Consider the following 21,953-nt stretch of genomic DNA (forward strand, 5'->3'; position numbering starts at 1 on the left):
TACAATCCATTCCTTCAATAGTGAATCCAGTGTGGGCTTTGCTGCACTGAGAATTCCACATTTGCTGTTAAATTCAGTGAACGAGGCATGAAAAGCCTGGTCTCATCACACATCCTCAGGGCAGAATTTGCAAATTATTGTGAGCAAGAGCAGAGGACTACGGAAACAACAGAGTTTCTGTAGAAATTTCAGATGAGAGCAAAGAGGGACCTAAATGTATTCCTGGTCCCTTTAACGCTGATGATTGATTTTAGTGCTGGCATAGACTGGTAATTCAGTAGTTATCAACCCTTTCAGAAAAGCATTAATCTGTTTTGTAAGACGGGTTTATTGGTGGCAGGAGAAGTTCACTGCATTGTTCTCTGCCTTGCTTTTTGGTGGGCCAGGCTTCCCAAAGCAGTGCGGTGGAGTGAGGGCTGTTTAATGGGCACATCCTTCTGGCCCAGCCACCAAGGCAACAGAATAAGCCTTTTTGCCTCCTGCATTCATCAGCTGGCTCTTGCTTATCTGTATTATTTCAAAACTGTTAAAGTGGTGCAGGGAGTGGAAATTTATAAGGGCAATAAAACCTCAGGCTGTGGTGATGAAAAGGTATAAATAAAGGAGTGTAATAAATAACAGAGGACAGATACATCAGCCTACAACTGGGGTCAGAGAAGCTTTAATGCTAACAATTAATATTGTTTTAAGCCACTGATGCACAGAGATTTTCAGGTGCTGTCAAATAGCCCCATCTCTGTCGCACACTAATCACTTGACTGTCAGGAGTGTGATTAAGAGGAATGTGTGATTTCATTGTCAGCAAGCACAAAGATTTCATTGTCAGCAAATGCAGAGATTATTGTTAGCCCTTGCCCTCATGGAGGAAGAAACTGCTGCTGACCTGGAATAGTTTAAAAAAAAAAAGTAAAGAAAAAATAAAATCCCAGTTTTCTCTCAAACCTCATCACTCAGCCCTGATTGGCATAATAAGGAGCCAGTGAAGACAAGAGTGCGTCCTACTGATGAAGATGGAAAGATTCCCTTTGCTGGATCAGGTCTCCAGTACCCAGATATGAACCACTAATAAAGACAAATTCTGAAATCTGCCGAAGCTGTATAAATCATAGAGCTGTGACTTTTATAGGTTCCTGTTGTCTATTGGCATTTAAGTTTTCTGTTGGGTCCAAGGAAAAAAAAGGAGTGTGAAAACAACCCTTTTAAGCCATGAATTTTTAATGAAGGAAAGGATATCCTACAGTCTTTCTGGATGGGTGTCATGAATGGCTTTGGCTGCTGCCAGGGACAAAGGGATCTGGGAGCCTTCTCCCCAGAAGAGCAAGGAGGTGTCCTTGGGGCAATTAACCCAAATAAAAACAAGGAAACCAAGTTTTTCAAAATTAAACCCATAAATCTAAATCTCAGTATGGTCCCACTGTGGCAGAAGTTTGCATCTCTGAACCCTAATTCTCAAGGTTTTCTGGCGTACTGGTGAAGAACCGTGTCCCAAAAGCAATATGCTTATAAATCAAGTTGACATGCTGCAAAGGTTTACTCTTGTGCAAGTTGGGTTCTGTTATATTGAATCCATAGTTTAAACCATGTTTGTAGCCCTCACAGAACAAGGAAGTAAATTTGTACAGTTCTTCTGCAGGAAGTCCTGTATATGGATTATTTAAGACAGAAAACATAGATCAGTTGCTTTCCTCAGATGAATGTCTTTTCTTTAGTGTATCCCTCCCACCTTTTCATTGCAGTAACAAAGGTTTTCACCATGGTTCCTATGTTGCCTCCTATCTTGTAGCTAGTCCAGATTTATGCCCATGCTAATGAGCCAGTTTTACATCCATGCTGGTTGGCTGGTGGAACAGTGCAACAGTTAAAACCAGCTTTGGCACTCATTTAGCTCTCATCTCTAATTGGCTACTAGTTCTTAAGAAACATGTAGAGATGCAGCTACATTTGTCATCTGTTTCTAACAAATTTCATTGAAATTTAGCCAGCAGGTTCTCAGGTCCTTGGAAAGAGGACTAGTAAACGGTGAGGCAGAGGTCCAAGAAGCAGAACACCCGTAAGTCACAACTGCTTTGGAAAATCAGCCTGGACTCATTAATGGTAGAAGTAGGATGAGAATTAAATTTATCTTCGGCTTGCAAGTGTTTTGTTTAACTCTCATCTCACACTCTAGTGTGTATATTTTGGTATTGTTTCCTTCTTCCTCCTCAGATAACCATACGCTTCTGTTTGTCTAACAGAAAAGTGCAACTAGGTGGATCTGAACTCTACTTTGGAAATGAAATGTAGCAGTTAATTTGCAGCACTGCCAGCCTTTTCACAGCAGAATATAAAAAGACAACTACTTCAGACTAATGCAAGTGACAGTGAGGAAAGGAGCCTTTTTAAACGTTGCAAATTGGATGGGTGCATCAGGAGTGTAGTTTTAAAGGAATCTGACAAGGTCGTTTGCAAAGAACAATCTCCTTACTTGTCAAAACGGTTTCAGATCTCCAAAACTTGGCACTCTTGAGTTTTCAGGGTACTTCCGAAGTTGGCCAACTGCCTATTTGATACGACTCTGGACTGTCATCCGAGCTGTATCTGCCAGAGTTTCAGATTAGCTTCTGCAGAAGTAATTGGTGCACTCCATGCCACCGAGGGCAGCACACTTTGGTTTTTAAAAGTTAAATTACAGCACCTTTACAAAAAGTTTCTCATGTGAAAAAATGAACTGAAATAATGTTAAAAGATATTTCCGTGCAAATGTATGAATTTTTGACTTCCTCACTTGTTTATGCTCCAAATTAAAGAGGATGATCCTTTTAAAATCCTGACTGTTGAAATGAGGGAATGAGCAGGTAGCTCACAGCTTAAGTGCTTTGGGTGGAGTCAGCAGAAAGTCTGGACATAAGAACTTTGGAGACCTTTGCTGTCCTGGAAAGGTTTCCACAACCCAGTCCAGCCTAAGAGAATGCTGATTTGATTAATGTGGATTTATTCAAATCCTGAGATGAACATTAAGTTCTCATTAGCAGCAGGTTTGTGTGGATGAGAAGGCGGCTCTGGAACTCAGGATATGTGGTGCATGTTGTAAGTGAAAGGAAATTAGAAGAAAACAAAACCCAAAGAGCCATAGTAATATGCACTGGTTTGAAGACCAGGCATTTGCCACTGGGAGGAATTTATGATCCATGTTGACTTTTTTAGTGTCCAGGGACTTGGAGGTCAGAATCTGCTTGTATCTTCCAAAGTGTAAAAGAGAGAACGAAACTCTGATAACGAATGCTTGCTTGAAATGAAAAGTAAGTAAATACACAAACACAGGAAGTGTAGGCTAAAGGTTTGAAAGGGAGATCTGTCTGGAAAATATCCTTTTAGTCCAGTTTCCCTGTTCACAGAAGAGTGTAGAAGTCAGTGAAAGCTGTCCGGGGCAACTTTGCTTTGTCTGCTTTGAGCAGTACTTATATATTTTAATTTTGGCAGGCTGGACTTAGATCTACGTTCACTCAAAAAAAAAATCTCTGCATTTTACAGAAGGTCCTAGGAGTTAGCTGAAATAAAAGTATGTAAAAATGAGAATCACAAGTTAGAAGGAAGAGTACTGGATGGATATCTCCAAGAGCCATTCATGGGGAGTCATTTTGCACAGGCACTCGTGTTCAAGGATTCTTCTTAGAAGTGTCTGTTCTAGTGCTCAGTGGGTTTCCTATCTTGGAGACTCACTTTCCTAGTTACTTCAGAACAGGCAGTAACAGGTGCTCACTATACTTATCTCTCATATGATTAACAGGATCACTGAAACAGGTTGCCCAAGCAAGTTGTGGAATCTCAGTCCTTGGTGGTGTTAAAAACTTGAATGAACACAGCCTTCAGCAACTTGCTCCTCTGGTTGACTCTGGGAACATGGGAGTTGGACTAGACAGTGTCCAGAGGTGCCTTGTACCCTTTGTGACTTATGATCTGGAGTGACTGTATCCCTAGTAAAGAGCTAATATTCCCATGGTTAACCCTTATTTTCGGCCTCTCTTTATGCTGGCACAAAAAATTGCTATCTGATGACTTTTGCAATGTTAAGTAGTGTGCCTGGACATGCTAAAATGAGCAAAATCTCTCCACATGTGATGCCTTCCAGTGTCCCTATAAGTTTGTTGAATTTTAACTTGTGTCTAAAAGGTTGCATATTCTACTTGTGCCATCTGGCCCACCGTCTCCTCAAACCTCAGCTTCTTCAACCTTTCCCATAAGGGAGATATTCCACTCCCAGTCTTCTATGGGAACAGCCATTCTTCTATGGGAAACAGTTCTGACCTGATAAAGAAATGAGCAAAAATCTCTGTTTCCTACAGAATCTCTTTCTTTGCTCAGATCTCTGATTCTAAGGTTTAAATCCGTTAGGATTTTGTGAGAAAGACAAATTTCTCTGCATGTGTTTCCATTTCTTTGATAGGATCAACTATTATGCACTGATTATTTGAAGCATGCATATTTTAATTAGCAAAATTTCATAAATTTTCCCACAAATTCTGTTGAAAAATATAATTTTAGGCAACTTAGACCTTTGGCATTAATGCATTCCATCACTTTATTAGACACAAAATATTTTTAGGAGCTTTTATCTCCCAGGTCTTGCAGTGATTGAGCCAATTGACATTTAGTTTTGAGCTTCCCAATAATTCAGAAAACTCTCATGGATCATAGGTGAAAATGTTCTTAAGACACTGGGTAAATATATGTACTACAGGTCAATACTTCAATATTCTTGTGTGCATCCTGTAATTACAAAGGGTTTTTTGTGTTCACTTTACTGTTCGAGAGCACTATTTTTCCATTAGGAACATTTCTAATTGTTTTCCCTTAATTGTTCTAGCTATGTTATAATCATGTCATATAATGACCTTTAAAAATGTGTCTAGAAAAGCCTGCAGCTGTTCCCTCCTTGGTTTCTCTCTACTGAGTTATATTTAAACCAGCATCTCTGAAAACAGGCAGTAATAAAAGGGATATTATCCTTAGCAAATATCTTAATCACGGTAAATCTCTGTTGCCCTACAAATGACTGCATGGGGGATTAGAGCTGAGTAAGCCATTTGCTGAATATCACTGCCACCTTTCCTAGGCCATTTAAGCATGTTTAATTTTTCAGGGTGAAACATGAAACCCACTAATACAAATGTTTGCATTTGGACTGAATTATATCCAGACTGTAACAGTTATAGCAGGCTTAGGACCAGATTTTGACTGATCTGTAGGAGGCCAGTTCTTCTTGGGAGAGTGAGAGAGAAAAATGCAGATTTGTTCCCAGTCCCAGCTCTCTTATGTCACTTACGCTGCTTGGGTTCTTTTCAATATTTATATAAGGCTATTATGGGTTGAAGTACCAGTAAATATATGAATGATGCTTAGCTCTGTTTTGTTGGTTGTTTTTTTTTAATATCAGTCACAGTTCTTGCCATCACCCAGTGCCTGGGAGCCATCGGTGTCTGGATGAAAGACAGCTGGCTTTTGTTCATCCTGGGTAAGGTGGAGGTGGCAATGCTATGAAGCAGAAAATGCTTTCAGGGTCTTGTGTCCTCTGTAACATCACTTTCTGTCTGTTTCTTTATCTAGGTTTCTATTAAGTTGTCCAGAAACATGGAGAATATTCTTCAATGATCGATCTTAAGGGAACCTTTTGGGAATCTGAAATCCTACCATATGTTTCATCGTTTCTTTTCGTATTTTTTTTTTCTTTTTAAGAAAGCAGCATCTTCTATCAGTGTTAACCCAGAGGACTGCGGTCTTTCACATTTCAATGGCTGTAATCCTTGGGAAAGCCCCAGTTTGGACTCGGCTGGAGCCTTGACAGCTGGCAGTTCCAATAGGTATTTCCAAGGGCAGAATTTAGTGACCGTGAGGTGGCATCTGTTTCATGTGGCACAGTCCTCTTACTCCACACTGCAGTGTGCCAGGAGCACACTGCCCATAAACTCCACTTGTTCCCAAGGAGTGTGCCCTCAAATTCAGCTTCTTGGTCTAATATCTCAAGCCATCCATCACAGAGCTTCCCCCACAAGCCCCACAAACAACTTCTCAGAAAGCCTACAAGGGTAGGAACTGCAAATGCAAAAGGCAGAGTTTTGTTGTGGACTGTCTTGTGACTGCTACTCTAAGTGTCAGCAGAGGTGTGAATGTCGTAGAATCATAGAATGGCATAGGCTATGTCTATGTGTCCCAGTGTCTTCTGAGCTAAATGTAATACTTACTGTGTTTAAATCCCAGTCAAATTTCCAAATGACAAGCCCTGATTTTGAATGGTCAACAGAATTTAATAAATATTCCAGGGACTTTCAGTGAGTCCACAGGACATGTGGTTAAGCAATCAGTTATACTCGTTAATTGGGCGACATAGCTAATAATAACCAAATCAGAAGAGGAAATTGAGTTAGTGCTTTGTAAGAAATAAGATTTTCGCAGAGGACCCTGACACTCACTCATTAGAGACTTCAAAATCGATCTTTTTTAAAAGTTAATCAGCTATTTCATATTTCAGCCACTTCAGCCAGTCACAAGTACTCTCCCTTTCCACAGTACTGGTTTAACATCAGCTGTCTATAGCTTGTCCTATGGCAGAATTTTGTGCCTTTGTGCTTCTAGCCTGAATTCATGCTTTATCTCCAAAGGGAAAAAAGTCTATTAAGTCTATAAAGTTCTATTACACTCTGTTAAGTTTTACACTGAATAGACAGGTTAAACCTTTTATCCCGTTTTGCTTCCAGAAGAAATAAAAATCCTATGGAAGACAATTATAGGTGAAGATATACCCTTAGTATGTTCACTGCATTATTCAGATGCCTTCATGGTGATTGTGGATCAAACACCTACATAGATAAAACAACGATTAATTCTTCACAGCTGTATGAAGTTTAGTTCCTCTCTCTCCACATACTCTGATATTGAAAAGAGCTTCTTTTCTTGATTCCTTTCACTGTTTTACACACTCAGCTGGTTGTGGGTTTAGCCCTAAAGGTATTGCTGAAAGATGTGTGCTCTTCACACAGATTATCCTATGAATGAGTTAGGTCTTAATTCTGTTTTCATCTATAGGGATGGATATGAGAAAATGTTTTCACATTCAATAAATATGTAAGAGGTTTGAGAGGTTCTTTGTAGTGGGCTAAGAACTAGAATCTCTCAGAGATTCTTGTAAAAATGCCTCAGAGTGAGAAGGAAGATTACGTACTGGAATAGTGTCTAGGGTTAAGATTCTCACCTGGACTGTGAAGGATTGGACCAGGGATTTATTATTCCAAGTGGATGCTCTGATGACCAAGTAATAGGCTGTTCTGAGGGCACTATTTTTTGATTTGAAGTGGACATTCCAAGCTGAGCATCCTCTCAGACGTTTCTTTTAAATCAACATATGCCTGTTTTGGTATAATATGTGTTTTCCCCAAGCAGTTTCTTCTGAAAAAGAATCTCATCTAATGTAAAATTTGCCCTGCTCTGAACATGGCTTAAAACAAATGATCTTCTCAGGAGCCTTCCAACCTGAATTATTCTATGATTCAAGTTTGGTAGAAAATTTGTCTTCATCTCAAATAAAGAAAAATGATTCTTGAATTGATAGTTACAACAGTAAGAAATGTCACATTAAATGCTAGCTGCCATGGCATAAAGACTTAAGTATTAAACTATAAAGTAATTATTAGGTAGTGTTCTCAGTTACAGAGTAGTTTGATGCATATGAACTTTGCATAATTTATCACATATGTGAATTTATGTGAATTTTTTGTGGATGTGTGTACAATATTAGGCACAGAGAACCAGTGACAGGGAGAAACAGAAGTCATGTCTGTGATAGTAAATGATACAGGATCAGGGGCAGCCCCAGGCACTGGCTGATGATTATTTACGCTGTTTGGTCGTTAGAGTGCTCTATGGCACAATTTTGACCTGGTAAAACTAGGAGCATTTCAGATGAAATGACTGATCGTGCTTGGGAGGTCGCTATGTTTCAGAGACCCTTCCCATTAAGCAATTTGGATGCTGTTGTGGCTACATTTCTAACAGCAAATAACATAATCAAGTGGAAAGTCACTCTACAGAGGCTGGGAAGGTTACAGGTATATTGTTGGCTGTGCAGTGGGCTGCCTGGGGTGACTGTAGACATTCCTCTTTGGTTTTCTTCATCTCTTTCACGCTTGTAGATGTCTGACTGTAAAGATTCAGCTCTTCAAAATAGTGTTTGTCTTCTGTGGTGTTTTGGCAGACTTGCGTGGGGAGGGCCTGTTTTAAGCTGGGACCTCTAGAGGTTCCCATAATACAAATAATAATAACAAAGAGAAGGGAATGACATGTGATTTCTTGTGAAATAATTACTCAGTCTCCTTGATGGATGGAAAATGATCATCTGTTCTGTGTACACCAGCCTTACGAAAGCAAGAGTATTTTACACTCTTGGACTGACCATTTCGGGAAGGATTTGGGGAGCGGCTTTACATATCTGTATTTGCAACAGGACAAGAGCATCTTCCATCATTAACAAATTTAGTATAGTTCCTATTCAATCTGCCAAGAGAGAGCTGCTGTGATGCTGTTGAGTGTAATTATGTTTGCATTTGAGCTGCTGTGATGTAGAATAAATGCTTGACACATAAATGACTGATCTGTGGATGAGAAAGGTGCCTAAAGATGGACTGTTACCTTCTCCTACCACAGGCTTCTAATTGCAATGCCTCACTTATTTGTTTTCAGAATGAATTTATTCCCTATTTACTGGAACTGACACGTGGTAGGTTAAGATATGTTCATTAAATATGTTGATAATGCCGGAGGGAGAATACATAATGCAAATGATCAGTGATGCTCTAGCAAATGCAGTTGTGCCTGAAGCTGGTGTGCACGTCTGGGCACATACCCAGAATTGCTGCTCTGACAAGCTCACACCATGGGGAGGGGAGAAGGCTCCCTTCATGCTGAGTACCCACCTCTGGATCAGCTGAATAACTAAATATTTGCTTCCTTCCAGATGAATACAAGAGTAAAGTAGCCTGTGAAGATGACAAGCTGAGGCTAAGCTGTAAGAAGACCATGGTGATAGCCATTTACTCTGCTATCTTTGGAAGGACACAAGGAGGGAGCCTGGAGTGCCCGTACCAAAACCTAGGGATGCCCATGATTGGTAAGCAGGGGAACGGCTTGACAGAGTGCACTGCTCTGAGTAGGGTGGTTTCATCTACTGTCATCACAGTAGAGCTGGCGCAGATTCGGATTAGGAAAAGCAGAGTTGGGGCAGGCAGCCTGCCACGGTGGTGCTCCTGAAGTGTGGTGCCTTGTTAACCAGCAGTTAACTAGCCAGTTAACCAGCAGTTAACTCATCATGAGCACCAAACTGAGGCTCACCTAGATGCCCTAGCTAAATTACCAAGCTGCAGACTTTTAGCAGACTCATCAGATGATATGTTTGAAGGTATTATTTGAATTTCTTATTCAATTTTCTGTCCTCCTCTTGGTTCATACACTGGACCTTTATCATTAATATGGAGGAGCATATTACTGGTGGATGTCAGAGACCATCCTTGACCTTGACATTACATTTAAACTTTTACTGAAGCTAAAGCAGGGGGTGAAAATTCAAAAAGCTTGTTAAGTTGCATCAGGTTACAGTTGACTCAAAGCACCTTCATGTAGCTTCTTTACTCTCGGGCTATCATAGTCTTACATTCATATGTTTAAGATCAATAAATTTGAAAACATTCACCAGAACTATCTGTTCTTGAGCCAATGTGAAATGACTTTGAATATTTTAGGCTGTAGCAGAGAGAGCAACTGCCCGCAGTGCAAAATTGTGTGGTAAGGTTCCTTATTATCCTCCTCTGCAGAGGTGAGAGGGAATTACCTGTTTTCCCAAAGGAATTGCCTCCGGAGTGGGAAAGGCTTCAGAGGGGGTTGTACAGGAAAACATGAGCTGCTGCTGTTGCCTGTGCTGGTATCTGTTCAGCTGTATCAGGGGATCTTTGGCTTCATAGGTGCTGATTCAGTGCCCTTAAGGAGTTAAATGCTGTTCAAATGGAAGCATGCGAAGTGACTGCTTGGAAATAAGATAAGCAGATGGGTGTCAGTGGGAGACCGCAGGTGGAATCAGGACAGTCAGGTTATTTATACAGTATGGTGAGCGCCTTATTTTTGTAGTTCTGAAAATCTGAGCACTTGCAGGACAGCTGAGTAGTTCAGGATCTCCTACCCACTCTCACAGTTCAGATGCAAGGTAGGAGAGTCACCGTCCTTTAACGAGTTACTTTTCATCTCCTTTGGTGACCTATGCCCCTGGAGGTGCTCCTGCTGCCCCCCAGTTGCCAGGGTGCTGAAGCTGAAATAGATGTATGTAATAGGTTAGCCTAGACCTCTTGCATGTGGTGTTTGGGATGGGCTAAGAGTGTGTTCACTGGTTGCTGAAGCGGAACAGCTTGCTGAGTCAGCGAAACTGGACAGGTTTCTGGTGTAGACCTGAGCACACCGCTCCTTCGTCCTTGCTGAGAGAGCAGAACAGGCTTGTACTGGTGAAAACGTACAAGCACCGGGGCCTGATGTTGAATGTCGGTGTGAAGCAAAACTCTATGTGAAGCCACAAAGGATAAAATTTTACTCTTCCTTGCCCAGACGCAAAGTCTTGTACTGGCTGAGAGGAGGGTATGTGGCACTAGAAAAGGCAGTAGGAGGCAGTGGAGCTGGGAAAGCAAAGCTGTAGCTAAGAGAACAAGTGGTGAGTTGTGACAGCAGAGGTGCACGTGCCAAACCATCTGTAGTGCTTGTGTGCCCTGTTGTTTTCAAACTGCCCTTGTGATCTCTACAAATTAGGGATGTTTGTCCAAGGAAATAAGGTCTTAGAATGTGAAATAAGATCTTAGAATGTGGCATGCAGTCTGCTGCTGGGATGAGTCAGGGTCTTCCTCCTGTGTCACCTCTTAAATGAAATTAGAGCAGGCTCAGTATAAGACAATGTAATGTCAAGCCAGCGCTGCGAATGCCAAGGTAGCTTTACACTGAAATCTAGTGCAAGGTTTTAAGCCATGAACTGATGCTAAAAATGACTGAGTTGTTGGAGAGGAGCAAATATTTATATGTTTAGAGTTGCTGGGATCTCAAGCATCTGTTCAGTCATCCTGGCATGACTGGGGTGCTTGAGCGGGTGGGTATGTCCTGCCTGCTTAAGAGCAAATGAAGGATGGGAAGTATCTATGGGACAATGGCTGGCTGCAGGGCTCGGGACGTGAAGTGAGGCACTCACCAGGGAACATGAATGTCTTCCTCAGGATTTTTCAAGCGTTTAGGTGCTCGGTGTGTTGGCTGAAAGACAGACAGTGTAACTGTTGATACTGATGTTCCCCTGCATGCTGAAATCCTGAGGGGAGGGTGTGTGAGCTTAACTAAAAAAAAAACGCAAGTGAGTATGTGGTCTTTCAGCTTACTGTGCTCCACCCCTCAAATCACAGAACCACAGAATGTCAGGGGTTGGAAGACACCTCGAAAGATCATCTAGTCCAGAGCAGTATTACTTACATAAGGTCACACAGGAACATGTCCACGTGAGTTTTGAAAGTCTCCACAGAAGGAGACTCCACAACCTCTCTGGACAGACGGTTGTAGCGCTCTGTCACCATCACAGTGAAGAAGTTTTTCCTTATGTTTACGTGGAACTCCATATGCTCCAGCTTGCATCCATTGCCCCATGTCCTATCACTGAACACCGAGAAGGGCCACTATATTCGAGAGTGTTTGTCTAGGTCTGCTAGTGTGTTCAGCAACAGCTCGCTGGTCACATCGGCATGATCCTGCCAATGCTACGGGTAAGTCTCTTCTTACCATGACCTTTCCTTCATCTGTTTGTGTGAGCTGACCCAACAGGACAGAGCTCTAGTATTGCAGGGAAGGGAAATTGTGGCTGTGGTCATTACCTCTCTACTGGCCTCGCAGGAGAAACATCTGCAACCCAAATTAGCAAAAAGCGTCTTTACACCATGCTTCCCCATGGCATGCTGCAGGAAATAACAGTGCTGCCTACATTTGCAGCACTGAAGTGAGGGGGTTGTGCTCCCAGCTGCCACTAGCAATCATGGGAGTGGTGCGCAGCATCCCCCAACCTGCTCCAGAAACTGTGCTCCTGCCACGGGCCTGCCTAGCCCAGCAGGCAACTCTGTTCCTTCAGGAGCGGGTGAAAACATCATGGCCTATAAATCAAAGCTTTTTCTAGCTAGAGAGTGTTTCCCTGCACATTTCCACAGCCCTGTGTTACAGAGAGGACTCCTCTGTGGCAGCCTTTGATTTCAGACATTTGCGACGAGCTGATCTTACAAATATGACCATATGACCTGGACTTAGCAGCAGCATCCAGTTCCCATAAGGCCAGTTCCCAGCCTAAGTTCTGCACATGGAAGATTTGTTCTGTTTGAATTTCACAGGTCAAGTCTGAGCCTTGGCAAAGGGCCTTTTCGCGGGAAGTAGGTCCTGGATGAGTTTGCAGTGATTACTTGATCCAGGTAGCATGAGTTACTGGATGAGTGAAGAACTCGTACTTGCCCCAAATTGGGGAAGGGTATCTTTTCTTCCTCTCCTAATGAAAAACAGTTCAGATTTTATTCCAGTTTTCCCCCTGTGAATAAAATGCACATTTGAGTCAAATTTAGATATCTGCAGCTTTAACAGATGAGGCTTTTGAAGAACAGAGGCCAAAGATGGGAGAGGGGTTGGCCTAATAGAGCATTGTCTATATTTCTGTCTCAGCCTTAAGATAAGGGAGCAAATAATCTAGTGTGTGTTGTTTCTGCCTTGAAAAACAAGACCTTGTACTCCTGTAGGAATACTGAGGAGATAACGTCCACTAAAGATGAATTTTTTGGATCCTGCAGAGACGGGAGGCAAGTTATGTGCTCAGGGAGAGGGATCTGAGCTATCGTGACATTGCAGCCTTTTAACACCTGCATAACACAGCCATCATTGTGCTGCTTTTCGGTGACATCAGATCCTCGATTTAGACTTCAGACACCATGCCATGCCATACACATCCTTTCTCTCTGTCTAATGTCTATACAAATGTGCTTAGCATCTGTGGAGGGAAAGTTATGAAGAACTCCATTCTATCCCTGTCATGTTAAAGAGAAAATCCTCCAGGATCCTCTTTTAACTGGAAACATGCTGAAACTTGTGTCTCTGACCGTAATGGGAAACCCCTGCAAACAGCTGGACCCCTCCTTGAACGCCTTGGGAACTCTGAAAAACTCCTAAAGGAATTTGATCTTATTTGTAACTCTCTTAATAAAGCCTCCGCTTTGCTGCCAGCGTATGCAGAGAGAATACACAGAGCATAAGGAGGTCTCTGGGGAAAGGGTTATTCGCAAGCAGCAAACCATTAATATCCCTTAGCCCAGTGAGCCCTTTGCCCTGTTGTCGTGCTGTTTACCGCTGCCTCTGCCTACATCTCTGAGTAACTTGTTTATACCAAGAGAAGCCAATTAAAAAAAATGGCCTTTTCCTATTCGTATCTGAGCGCAAGGTAATGATCTAATTAGGAGGCTGAGGAGGAGGAACTTGGATGTAAAACAATTACCCTTTTTATTATTTAGTGGAGCAATATCCTTGATCATACTCAGGGCACCTGACATGTTCACATATACATTTGTACGGTAAGTAGCCACCCCCTGAACCACAGACTGAGATGAACGAGTTCAGCTGAACTCTCTAACATCATGATCCAGATCTCCTTCTCAAGGACCCTGTCTCTCTTTATCGTGGAGCCAGCAGCAATTTAGCTCCTCATCCCGGGTAGAAGGAATCAGGGCTTGGTTTTGGAGTCAGTGCAAGATCACGGGAAGTCTAGCTCCAAAGCCTGGGTTTGGGTCATGGTGTGTGGGTTGAGCTGAGTAGTCTGCTGAGAAGTGAAATGCCCTTGTCACTTAACACACAAGTTCTTTCCTGTGGCTCTGAAGGGGAAAACGGATGTGTTTACAAAGCCCTGAGGAAACTCAGATGGTCAGTGGCTCCCTGCAACTCGCTGGATCTGATAACAAAAGAGCAGAGACATGAGTTCAGCAAAGGAGCCTGTGCTTTAGGTGCTCATTCCCTGGCAGTTTTCATTTTAATGTGGTGGCAGAAGGTGATCCAAGCCAGTTTGTTTTGATTTCCTCCTCTTAATGCAGATATATATGTGACTCGAACCAGAACCTTCACAGTCCTTCATATAAATATTTATTACACCATATAAATAACAGACTTGTTTATCTGTGATCAGATCTAGCATGTGAATAAGTATGAAATACATGCCGTAAAAAAATCAATTTTACTCCATGGTGCGTGTTACTGTTCCTGCCAATACAAGAGCAAGTTTTAAGACACTGCTGCCCCTCCAGCCATGCGTTTCTGGCTCTCTTCCACATCACCATCCATGACCATTTTCCAGCCTGCGTTTCCATCAGTACAAATTTATAGCTTTGCTCTAATTGTAGTCTTAAGTGAAATACAGAGGAAGCAGTGGAGGATGAGGTACCCACCGAAATTTGTGCTGGTCAGAAAATGCCATGTAACACGGCTCTCCTTGAGCAGATCCAACTGGTTTAAAGTCTTTAAATTGTCTGTAAGTCGGGGTCTGTGGGATGAGCAGCAGATGTGGGAGGGAGTCAGACTGTGGCTTTCCTCTCTGACGTGCTGCACCCCAGGCTTCCAGAATGCTCCTGCCCATAGGTGTGACTCTATATACATTTCACATACATTCAGTGCAGGAACTACTTTATTATATGTATAGCTCATGATTAAGAACATGTTTTTAGAGGCCAATCTGTTTGTATGTAATAAAACCCCAAAGTATCCGAGTTTGAAGGCTAAATAAATACCAGTTGCTGTTTAATTCACATGTAATACCATATTAAATTTAAATTGAAAAGAAATTCCCATTTAGAACACTAAGTTAAAGTGGGACAAAGCCTGCTTTCAGAAAGTTGTTTTTCAATTTTAGATACTTTGCGTGTTTCACTTTTTGTCTCAAAACACCAGAAGGTAATTAAAATCACTTTACAGCTGTTTCTAGAAAACTCGAACTATTGTTGGATTCTATAGAGTCATAAAAGCTGGTTTATATGAAGTTGGTTTTATATGCACACAATTGCTATTTTTTAAGAAAATGAAAAAATCCATTCAAATTTGCTTCTGGGTAAGATCTTTCTCGAAGCCAGGGTTCAACTTGGCCTTAAAAAAATTGTTTACAGTGGAATATAACCCCATGCAGTTGTAAATAAAAGTTCTGAAAGTGGTAATTTAAATAGCACTAGCAGACTCTTTGAAGGTATTGGTATAATATTTATAAAGTGGGTATATTTATCAGTAATATCATCTTCTTTGGTATCTAATCTCATAAAAGATGCGTATTGCTCAGCTATTAGTGAAAAGAAAATACAGAGTATAATCCTAATAATAAAAGGGCAGAATTTCAGTGATTTAAATGTAGTGTCTTGACTTATTTCCATGGATTTACTCTGAATGAAAACCGGTGTAACTTGTTCACGACTGATAAAGTTCCTCTGAAAATAATTCAGATGTCACTCAAGAATATGATGAAATTACTATGATCGTGAATGCTGAACCTGAAAAACAAAGGTAACGTGAAACCTGTGAGTTTGGAAGCATGCCACGCTTGCAAAGGGCAAGAAGGGACTCGCAGATCGTGTCAGCTGGATAGTCTTTTATAAAAAGTGGGCCAGTCCCACAGCTTCAGATTTTCAGTCCTTGCTTCAGTATAGGTGTAGGCACTTATTGAACTATACTTGTGTTCAGGAAAATACTTCTGTTGGCCTGTAATTAACAGGAAGGACAAATGAACTCGGGGACTTCACAGAGCAGTCGATGCATTGAGTGCACTACCCCTATTTTCTGCTGAGTGGAGCAGGAGCTGTTAGCTTCTTTGCTTTTTATCTTGAATGCCTTACAGCCCACAATCAACCTTGCTGCAAATTAAATAATAAAATTTTACTGTCATTGCCAGACTGAAACTGCTTTGTTTTCTGAGATTTCTTGGAGCTGAGTTTGAAGCTTTCCTCAGATTCTCACTTTAGCCCCCAAAACTGCAAAATGTTATTGATTTGCTCAACTTTACACATTCTGAGTCAGCCTCGGCAAAACTTGAGGCTTATATGTTTTATATGAGTTCTGGTTCCAGATACAAAGGCAATAAGATGATCTGAGTTAATAAACCAAGTGTTTCTAAATGTAACTTTAGCATTTGTAATTAAACCTGTAATTGATCCTTCGGTTACAGCCTCTAAATGTGGTTCATTTCTTTTAAGATAATTTTCTCTTTTCTGGCCTACTGCTGAAATTTCCAAAGTTTTATGAAGTGTGTGGTGAGTAATTTTTCTCTCTTTCATTAAAATGCACTTATTAATGTAAAGCTGGCCTTCTCTGTACATCCTTCTAATGTTTGGATGCAGATTTCTTTTTTAGACAGCTGTGTTTTTGGTGACATTGTTCAAGACATAGATGCTATATCCAGCTGCAAAGTTCCCTGCTGCTATTTGTAATAACGATGACGACAATTTATATCAGAAGCCCAGCTCAACGTGATACCAAAGTACTTGGCACTGCTAAAGCAAAAACCTAATAGAAAGTCCCTCAAACATAAAAGCTCATGGAAAAAGAAGCAATGTTCTGGGACTGATGCTGTTGTGGGGGATTTAGACTGTTCTTGGCCACAGCATTGACCATGAGATGTTGGAGCATCTTTCTAAGCCTGTTCTGCACAGCACTGTACCTGCTGGCAAGCAGGAACCTGCAAAATTGGAGCTAAGGTGTGGGCCAAAGCCCCAGTAATACTTCCCCACCAGCCCTGACTGCAAATTCTTTTCCACAGCCCAGTGGCTTATCAAGCAAAAATTCTCCTGAGTCTGTGCTTACAGCTCAGAAGTGCTTTTAACAGTCTCTTCTAAGGAAATAACTTGTTTATTTCCCTACAGGATTTTCTTGCACTTTGAACAGATTGACTGTGCAAGTTTTCTGAAGCCTGTTCTGTTCTGGCTTCCAAACCAGCAACTTCTGAATTGTTTCGGGTCTCTGCTCCTGACTTTTCCTCTTTACTCATCTGCTTCTGCATTTTTTCTTGTTTAGGGTAGTCTTTTCTAGTTTTAGGTAGTTTTGGTTTTATAAGTTCGTTGGTCTTATGGGCTAAATATCTGTAGTTTGGTTTTCTTCATCTTGTCTCCCACACTCTTTGGGCTTCTAAATCCAACTCATTTCTTGTGTCCTCTACAGAGACGTGTGTGCCATGGCAAGGAACAGAAATCCAGTGTATTTCTGTTGCTGCATCTGAAACTGTGTGACTGTGCTATGCTGATAAGAGAGTTAGGCTGCTTACTGTAGAGAGAAAGTGGACAAAGCTCTTATTAAATGTCTTCTGCACTGGCTTTTAAAGAGAACATCAAACTTAATGGGCCTGAGCTAAGCTGTAAGTGCCTGGGATTTGATATACTGCATGAAGTATGGACTGGCTCATCAATACTGTATGAAGACCTCCTTCACAGGCTGCTAGGATGACTACTTTTGGCTAATTTAACAGCTGAAGCAGAGGCTCAGACACCCAGCAGCTGTTGCTTTATGAAGGAGCTGAATTTTGTATCAACCACTAATTGGGCATCTTTAAAATAAATGAGAAACTGCCCAAAAGCAGGAGAAATTCCTTTCCTCCTCTTTATGATAGAGATTCTATTGCTGAGTGAGGCAGTTTTGAGTCACTTCTAGGTAAAAATGAAGGAATTTAGGCAGCTGCCTCACCTACAAGTTTGGGGTTACTGTCTTCCTGCTTACATCCGTTTTGCCATTCCATCGAAGTTTGCTTTCTCTTTTGGCAGGTGGGTGAATAATTGCAGAGCTGATTCAGACATCTGTCCGCTTTCTTTGCAGGAATGAAATTTCTCTCCTCTTAGTTAACTGACTTGTGCATCTTCCATCTTCCATTCTGTCCTCTGCCTCACAGCCCTCAGCAAGCAACTTTTCCTGTTTTATTCTTTAGCAAGAAATCATGCTGCATGCTTTGGCGAAAAATCCCATCCTCTGCTTGGGAGAAGTTTCATGCTAGAGCTGTCCCTTGTTTCTAAATGACTCCCTTCAAGGAAGTGTTTACCTTAGGTTGTTCCTTTCAATTGCTTCTCAAAAGACAACAAGGAAGGCTAGGGTTCTGCTGACTGTTTTAATTCACGAAGTAGGTCTGCTCCTGATGCCTTTACACTGAGCCAAATTGTGCCACGGAATTCATCTCTTGATCAGGTACCACCAGTCCTGTTCCAGTTCCTGATCACTTATCACATGCACTGCTGGAAATGGTATTTTAGGCATTGATTCTCTTTCTGAAGCTTTTAATTACTACCAGTAGTTTGGTTCTTTTGATACTTCAATGTCTTATACTTTGTTGGCTGAAAAAGTAGAATGAGTGCTCCAATTCTTTTTTAGCTAAATTCATAGACTCAGAGAATGTATCCTCTGAGAACTGTGTGGAGTTTTCTTCTCAGGCTCTATTTTTCCTCCTTTTTTTTTTTTTGGTGCACACATGTTGATTTTGGGGTGTGCTCCGTGCTCTTCTGCCTTTCCAGATCCATGGACAGCCTGTGGAAAACTATAGCTTTACAATATACTAACATAATGTCATGTTCAGGTGTACATAGTCCTGCTTGCTCTGGACAGGCTGCCTCATTGTACAGGAACCTGCCTTTGGAGGCTCAGCATGGATGTGGCAGGTGAGTCTGATGTTGAAGTTAACAGGTGCACACATCATAGAATGGTTTGAATTGGAAGTGACCGTAAAGATCATCTAGTTCCAACCCCTCTGCCATGGGCAGGGACACTTCCCACTAGACCAGGTTGCTCAAAGCCCCATCCAGCCTGGCCTTGAAGTCTTCCAGGGATGAGGCATCCACTGCTTCTGTGGGCAACCTGTTCCAGTATTTCACCCCTCTCATAATAAAGAACTTTTCCTAATGTCTAAATCTACCCTGCTTTAGAATCACAGAATCATGAAGGTTGGAAAGGACCTTTAAGATCATCAAGTGCAACCTACAGCCCTACACCACCCTAACACTAAACCACCTCCTGAAGTGCCACATCCAGACGGCTTTTAAACACGTCCAGGGATGGTGACGGCACCACCTCCCTCGCCAACTCATTCCAATGCCTCACCACCCATTCGGTGAAGAAGATTTTCCTAATATCCAATCTAAATCTTTAGTTTAAAACCATTGCCCTTTGTCCTGTCCCACCTGCCCTTATAAAAAGTTTCTCTCCAGCTTTCCTGTAGCCTCTTCAAGTATTGGAAGGCTGCTATAAGGTTTCTCTGGAGTCTTCTCTTCTCCAGGCTGAACAACCCCAACTCTCTCAGCCTGTCCTCATAGGGGAGGTGCTCGGACCCCCTGATCATCCTTATGGCCTCCTCTGGACAGACTCCAACAGGGCCATGTCTTTCTTGTTCTGGGGGCTCCAGAGCTGAATGCAGTACTCCAGGTGAGGTCTCACCAGAGCAGAGTTAGAGACACAGAATCACTTCCCTTGACATGTTGGCTGTGCTGTTTTTGTTGCAGCCCAGGATACTGCTGGCTTTTTGGGCTGCCAGCACACACTGCTGACTCATGTTGAGATGTTCGTGAGCATCTGGCATATGCTCAATTTCACTGTGGGATTAGTTGCCCATCTCAGAACTAGGTGTCTAAATCTGTTTCTGGGTCCATCTGTGATGACTGCTGCCTTGGAGGAGGCTCTGATCTCCACCAGAGAATCTGAGTTACCGTAATGCAAAAATTAAACTCTTTGGAAACATTCTTTTAAACCCAGATAGGCTTTGCAATCAAAAGCAGCAACGTATGGCTTGGATTTCAGATTTGAATGTGTTACACTTACTGGAGAAAACCAAGTAACAGTGAGTAACACAAGTAACGGATGTGATTAATAGGTATTGGCTGCAATTTCTGTTTTTCACCAGGAAGAGGTAATAAAGAAATAGTCATGCTGGGAAGCAGCCTTAAACTGACTAAAACCCATTCATTGTGGTGAACTTGATGATACGGACATTACATCACTGAGACTGATTCCAGTTTTAAAGCCAATGCTGTCTGCAAACTGCAGCTAGTAAAATTCTCCAGTGTGGGTTTGTTGCCATCTGATTTAGTTTTTTACCCTGTAAGAGGCTGGGCCGATAAAGATAGTAGATCAGGGACTATTAAATGCAACTGCTAAGATGAATAATGTGAAACAAAATTAGCCAGCAGGCTGCAGTCATGGAGGGATCCTGTGAAGGGAAATTAACCTTGTACCAGGAGCAAGGCTGGAGGGATGTACAACTTCTAGAAAGTGGAGCTGGGAGTAAAGAGTGAGCTGATCCCACTCTCTAAAGCTGATTCTACCCCAACTTTATTTTAAAATACCATATTCCAAAAGCACACCTGATATCTTTAAACACTTTCATATGTGGAAATTTCACTGTAGCCAGGATTCATATTTGCTCTTCAGCAGTGCCCTGAAGCAATCCAAGACTAATGAAAGCTGCGGGTGACTCTGGCCCAACCTGCGTAAGTGGGCTCTCTGTCATCTGTGAGGTCTTAAAGTGGTTTTTATTGCTCTGCTGTGGGATTTGAGCTTTGTGGGCTTTAAAAGGTTCTTGGCAGGGGCCTGACTCTGCTTAGCAGTACTTACCTCAGACTTAGCGATACGGTTTCGGCATTTGTGAGTGTCCTTCCCTACATCCCTGACACGTAGGATCAATTGTTTGTCACTGATGTCAGTGTAGTATTTCACATAACACCCATGGCTTGTGTTTGGCAAGCAAGTGATCAAAAGAAAGGAGACGTTGCCCTGAATGAGCACACTATCTGGTGCAATAATAGTGCCACATCTAGTCTCCTACCCTGAAGACCTGGAAAATGTGAATCTGGCCAGCTGCAGCAGGCCATAGCCCAACTCTGCTCTACCACACGGCTGGGTTTAGCTTCCCTGTGTCTTTTTGAGAGGCTAACTGTATGATTTATGAATAAGAGAATCTCTATTTTCACACTTCTCTGAGCCATGGGCACCTGAAGGTGAAGATTTCTGACCTGGAATCACCTCCTGAAGAGGTGCTGATATACCTGGAGATCTCACTTCAGTCTGACTCCCTAAGGACTTGTTTACATTTGGAAGTTAAATTACATACATGCACTTTGTAAGAGCCAACAGGAGTGATGTTGAGTGTTTTTATACTCCTGAGGTATGGGTAAAAGAAAATACCATGTTGTCACTTCTAGAGCTCTGAATCATATAGTGGTGACTGCGATTTATGAAGGACCTGTAGCCTCATCTATCACTCAGCCATCTCTCAGATGTATTATTGACATCTTCAGTGCTGGTTAGTGAGGGAATAAAGATGTCTAAATATGACATTTTGGCATCCAGCTAAATGACCTCCTTATCTCAAATCCTTTGAAGGGTGTAAGGGAGATGATCCCATTTGGAGGTTTTGATTACTGCACTTACATTTTTCAGTTCAATGTGATATGTGGAGGATGAACACACTGACAGATCAAAAACACCAAGAGATGAAACCAAGCGAGTTTCAGTTTTGGTGTAGTCCTCCCTCAAAGTATTGCTGACTGCTTGCCCTGGCATTTAGGGGAGTGCACAAGGCACTTGTGCTTAGAAATTATGTGGAAGAAAAAATAGGGAAAAATCTCTGTTGTGACCAAAGGAAAATCTCTGAAGTGGAAACTTTGTCAAAATTTGCTCATAGAGTCTTTTTTTTTTTTTTTTTTTTTTTCTGGAAGAATATTGTTGGTTCCAAAAGAATGGCTCAGGCCATTCCCTGGGGAAAATTAGAAGAGTATTTGGATTTACTGTATGGAAGTCAGTAGAGTTTAGCTGGATCTTGTAACGTGGATACCTCAGGTGACTTTCTGCCACTCCTGTATTCACTAGATTTTGGTGCTTGCTAGAGTTTGGAGGTCAGT

At 41.9% G+C, this 21,953-nt stretch overlaps 1 protein-coding gene across 1 annotated transcript in view; it reads left to right on the forward strand.

Moving 5' to 3' along the window:
* Positions 1–21,953, forward strand: part of LOC104276289 (protein eva-1 homolog C-like) — a 45,518-nt gene that overhangs the window by 17,058 nt on the left and 6,507 nt on the right. The window contains exon 3 of the mRNA XM_009872546.1: positions 8,984–9,136. Coding sequence (XP_009870848.1) covers positions 8,984–9,136 — 153 coding nt within the window. The remainder of the gene's footprint in view (positions 1–8,983; positions 9,137–21,953) is intronic.

The sequence above is a fragment of the Apaloderma vittatum genome, unplaced genomic scaffold (assembly GCF_000703405.1).
Source record: "Apaloderma vittatum isolate BGI_N311 unplaced genomic scaffold, ASM70340v1 scaffold10517, whole genome shotgun sequence".
NCBI classification, from domain to species: Eukaryota; Metazoa; Chordata; class Aves; order Trogoniformes; family Trogonidae; genus Apaloderma; species Apaloderma vittatum.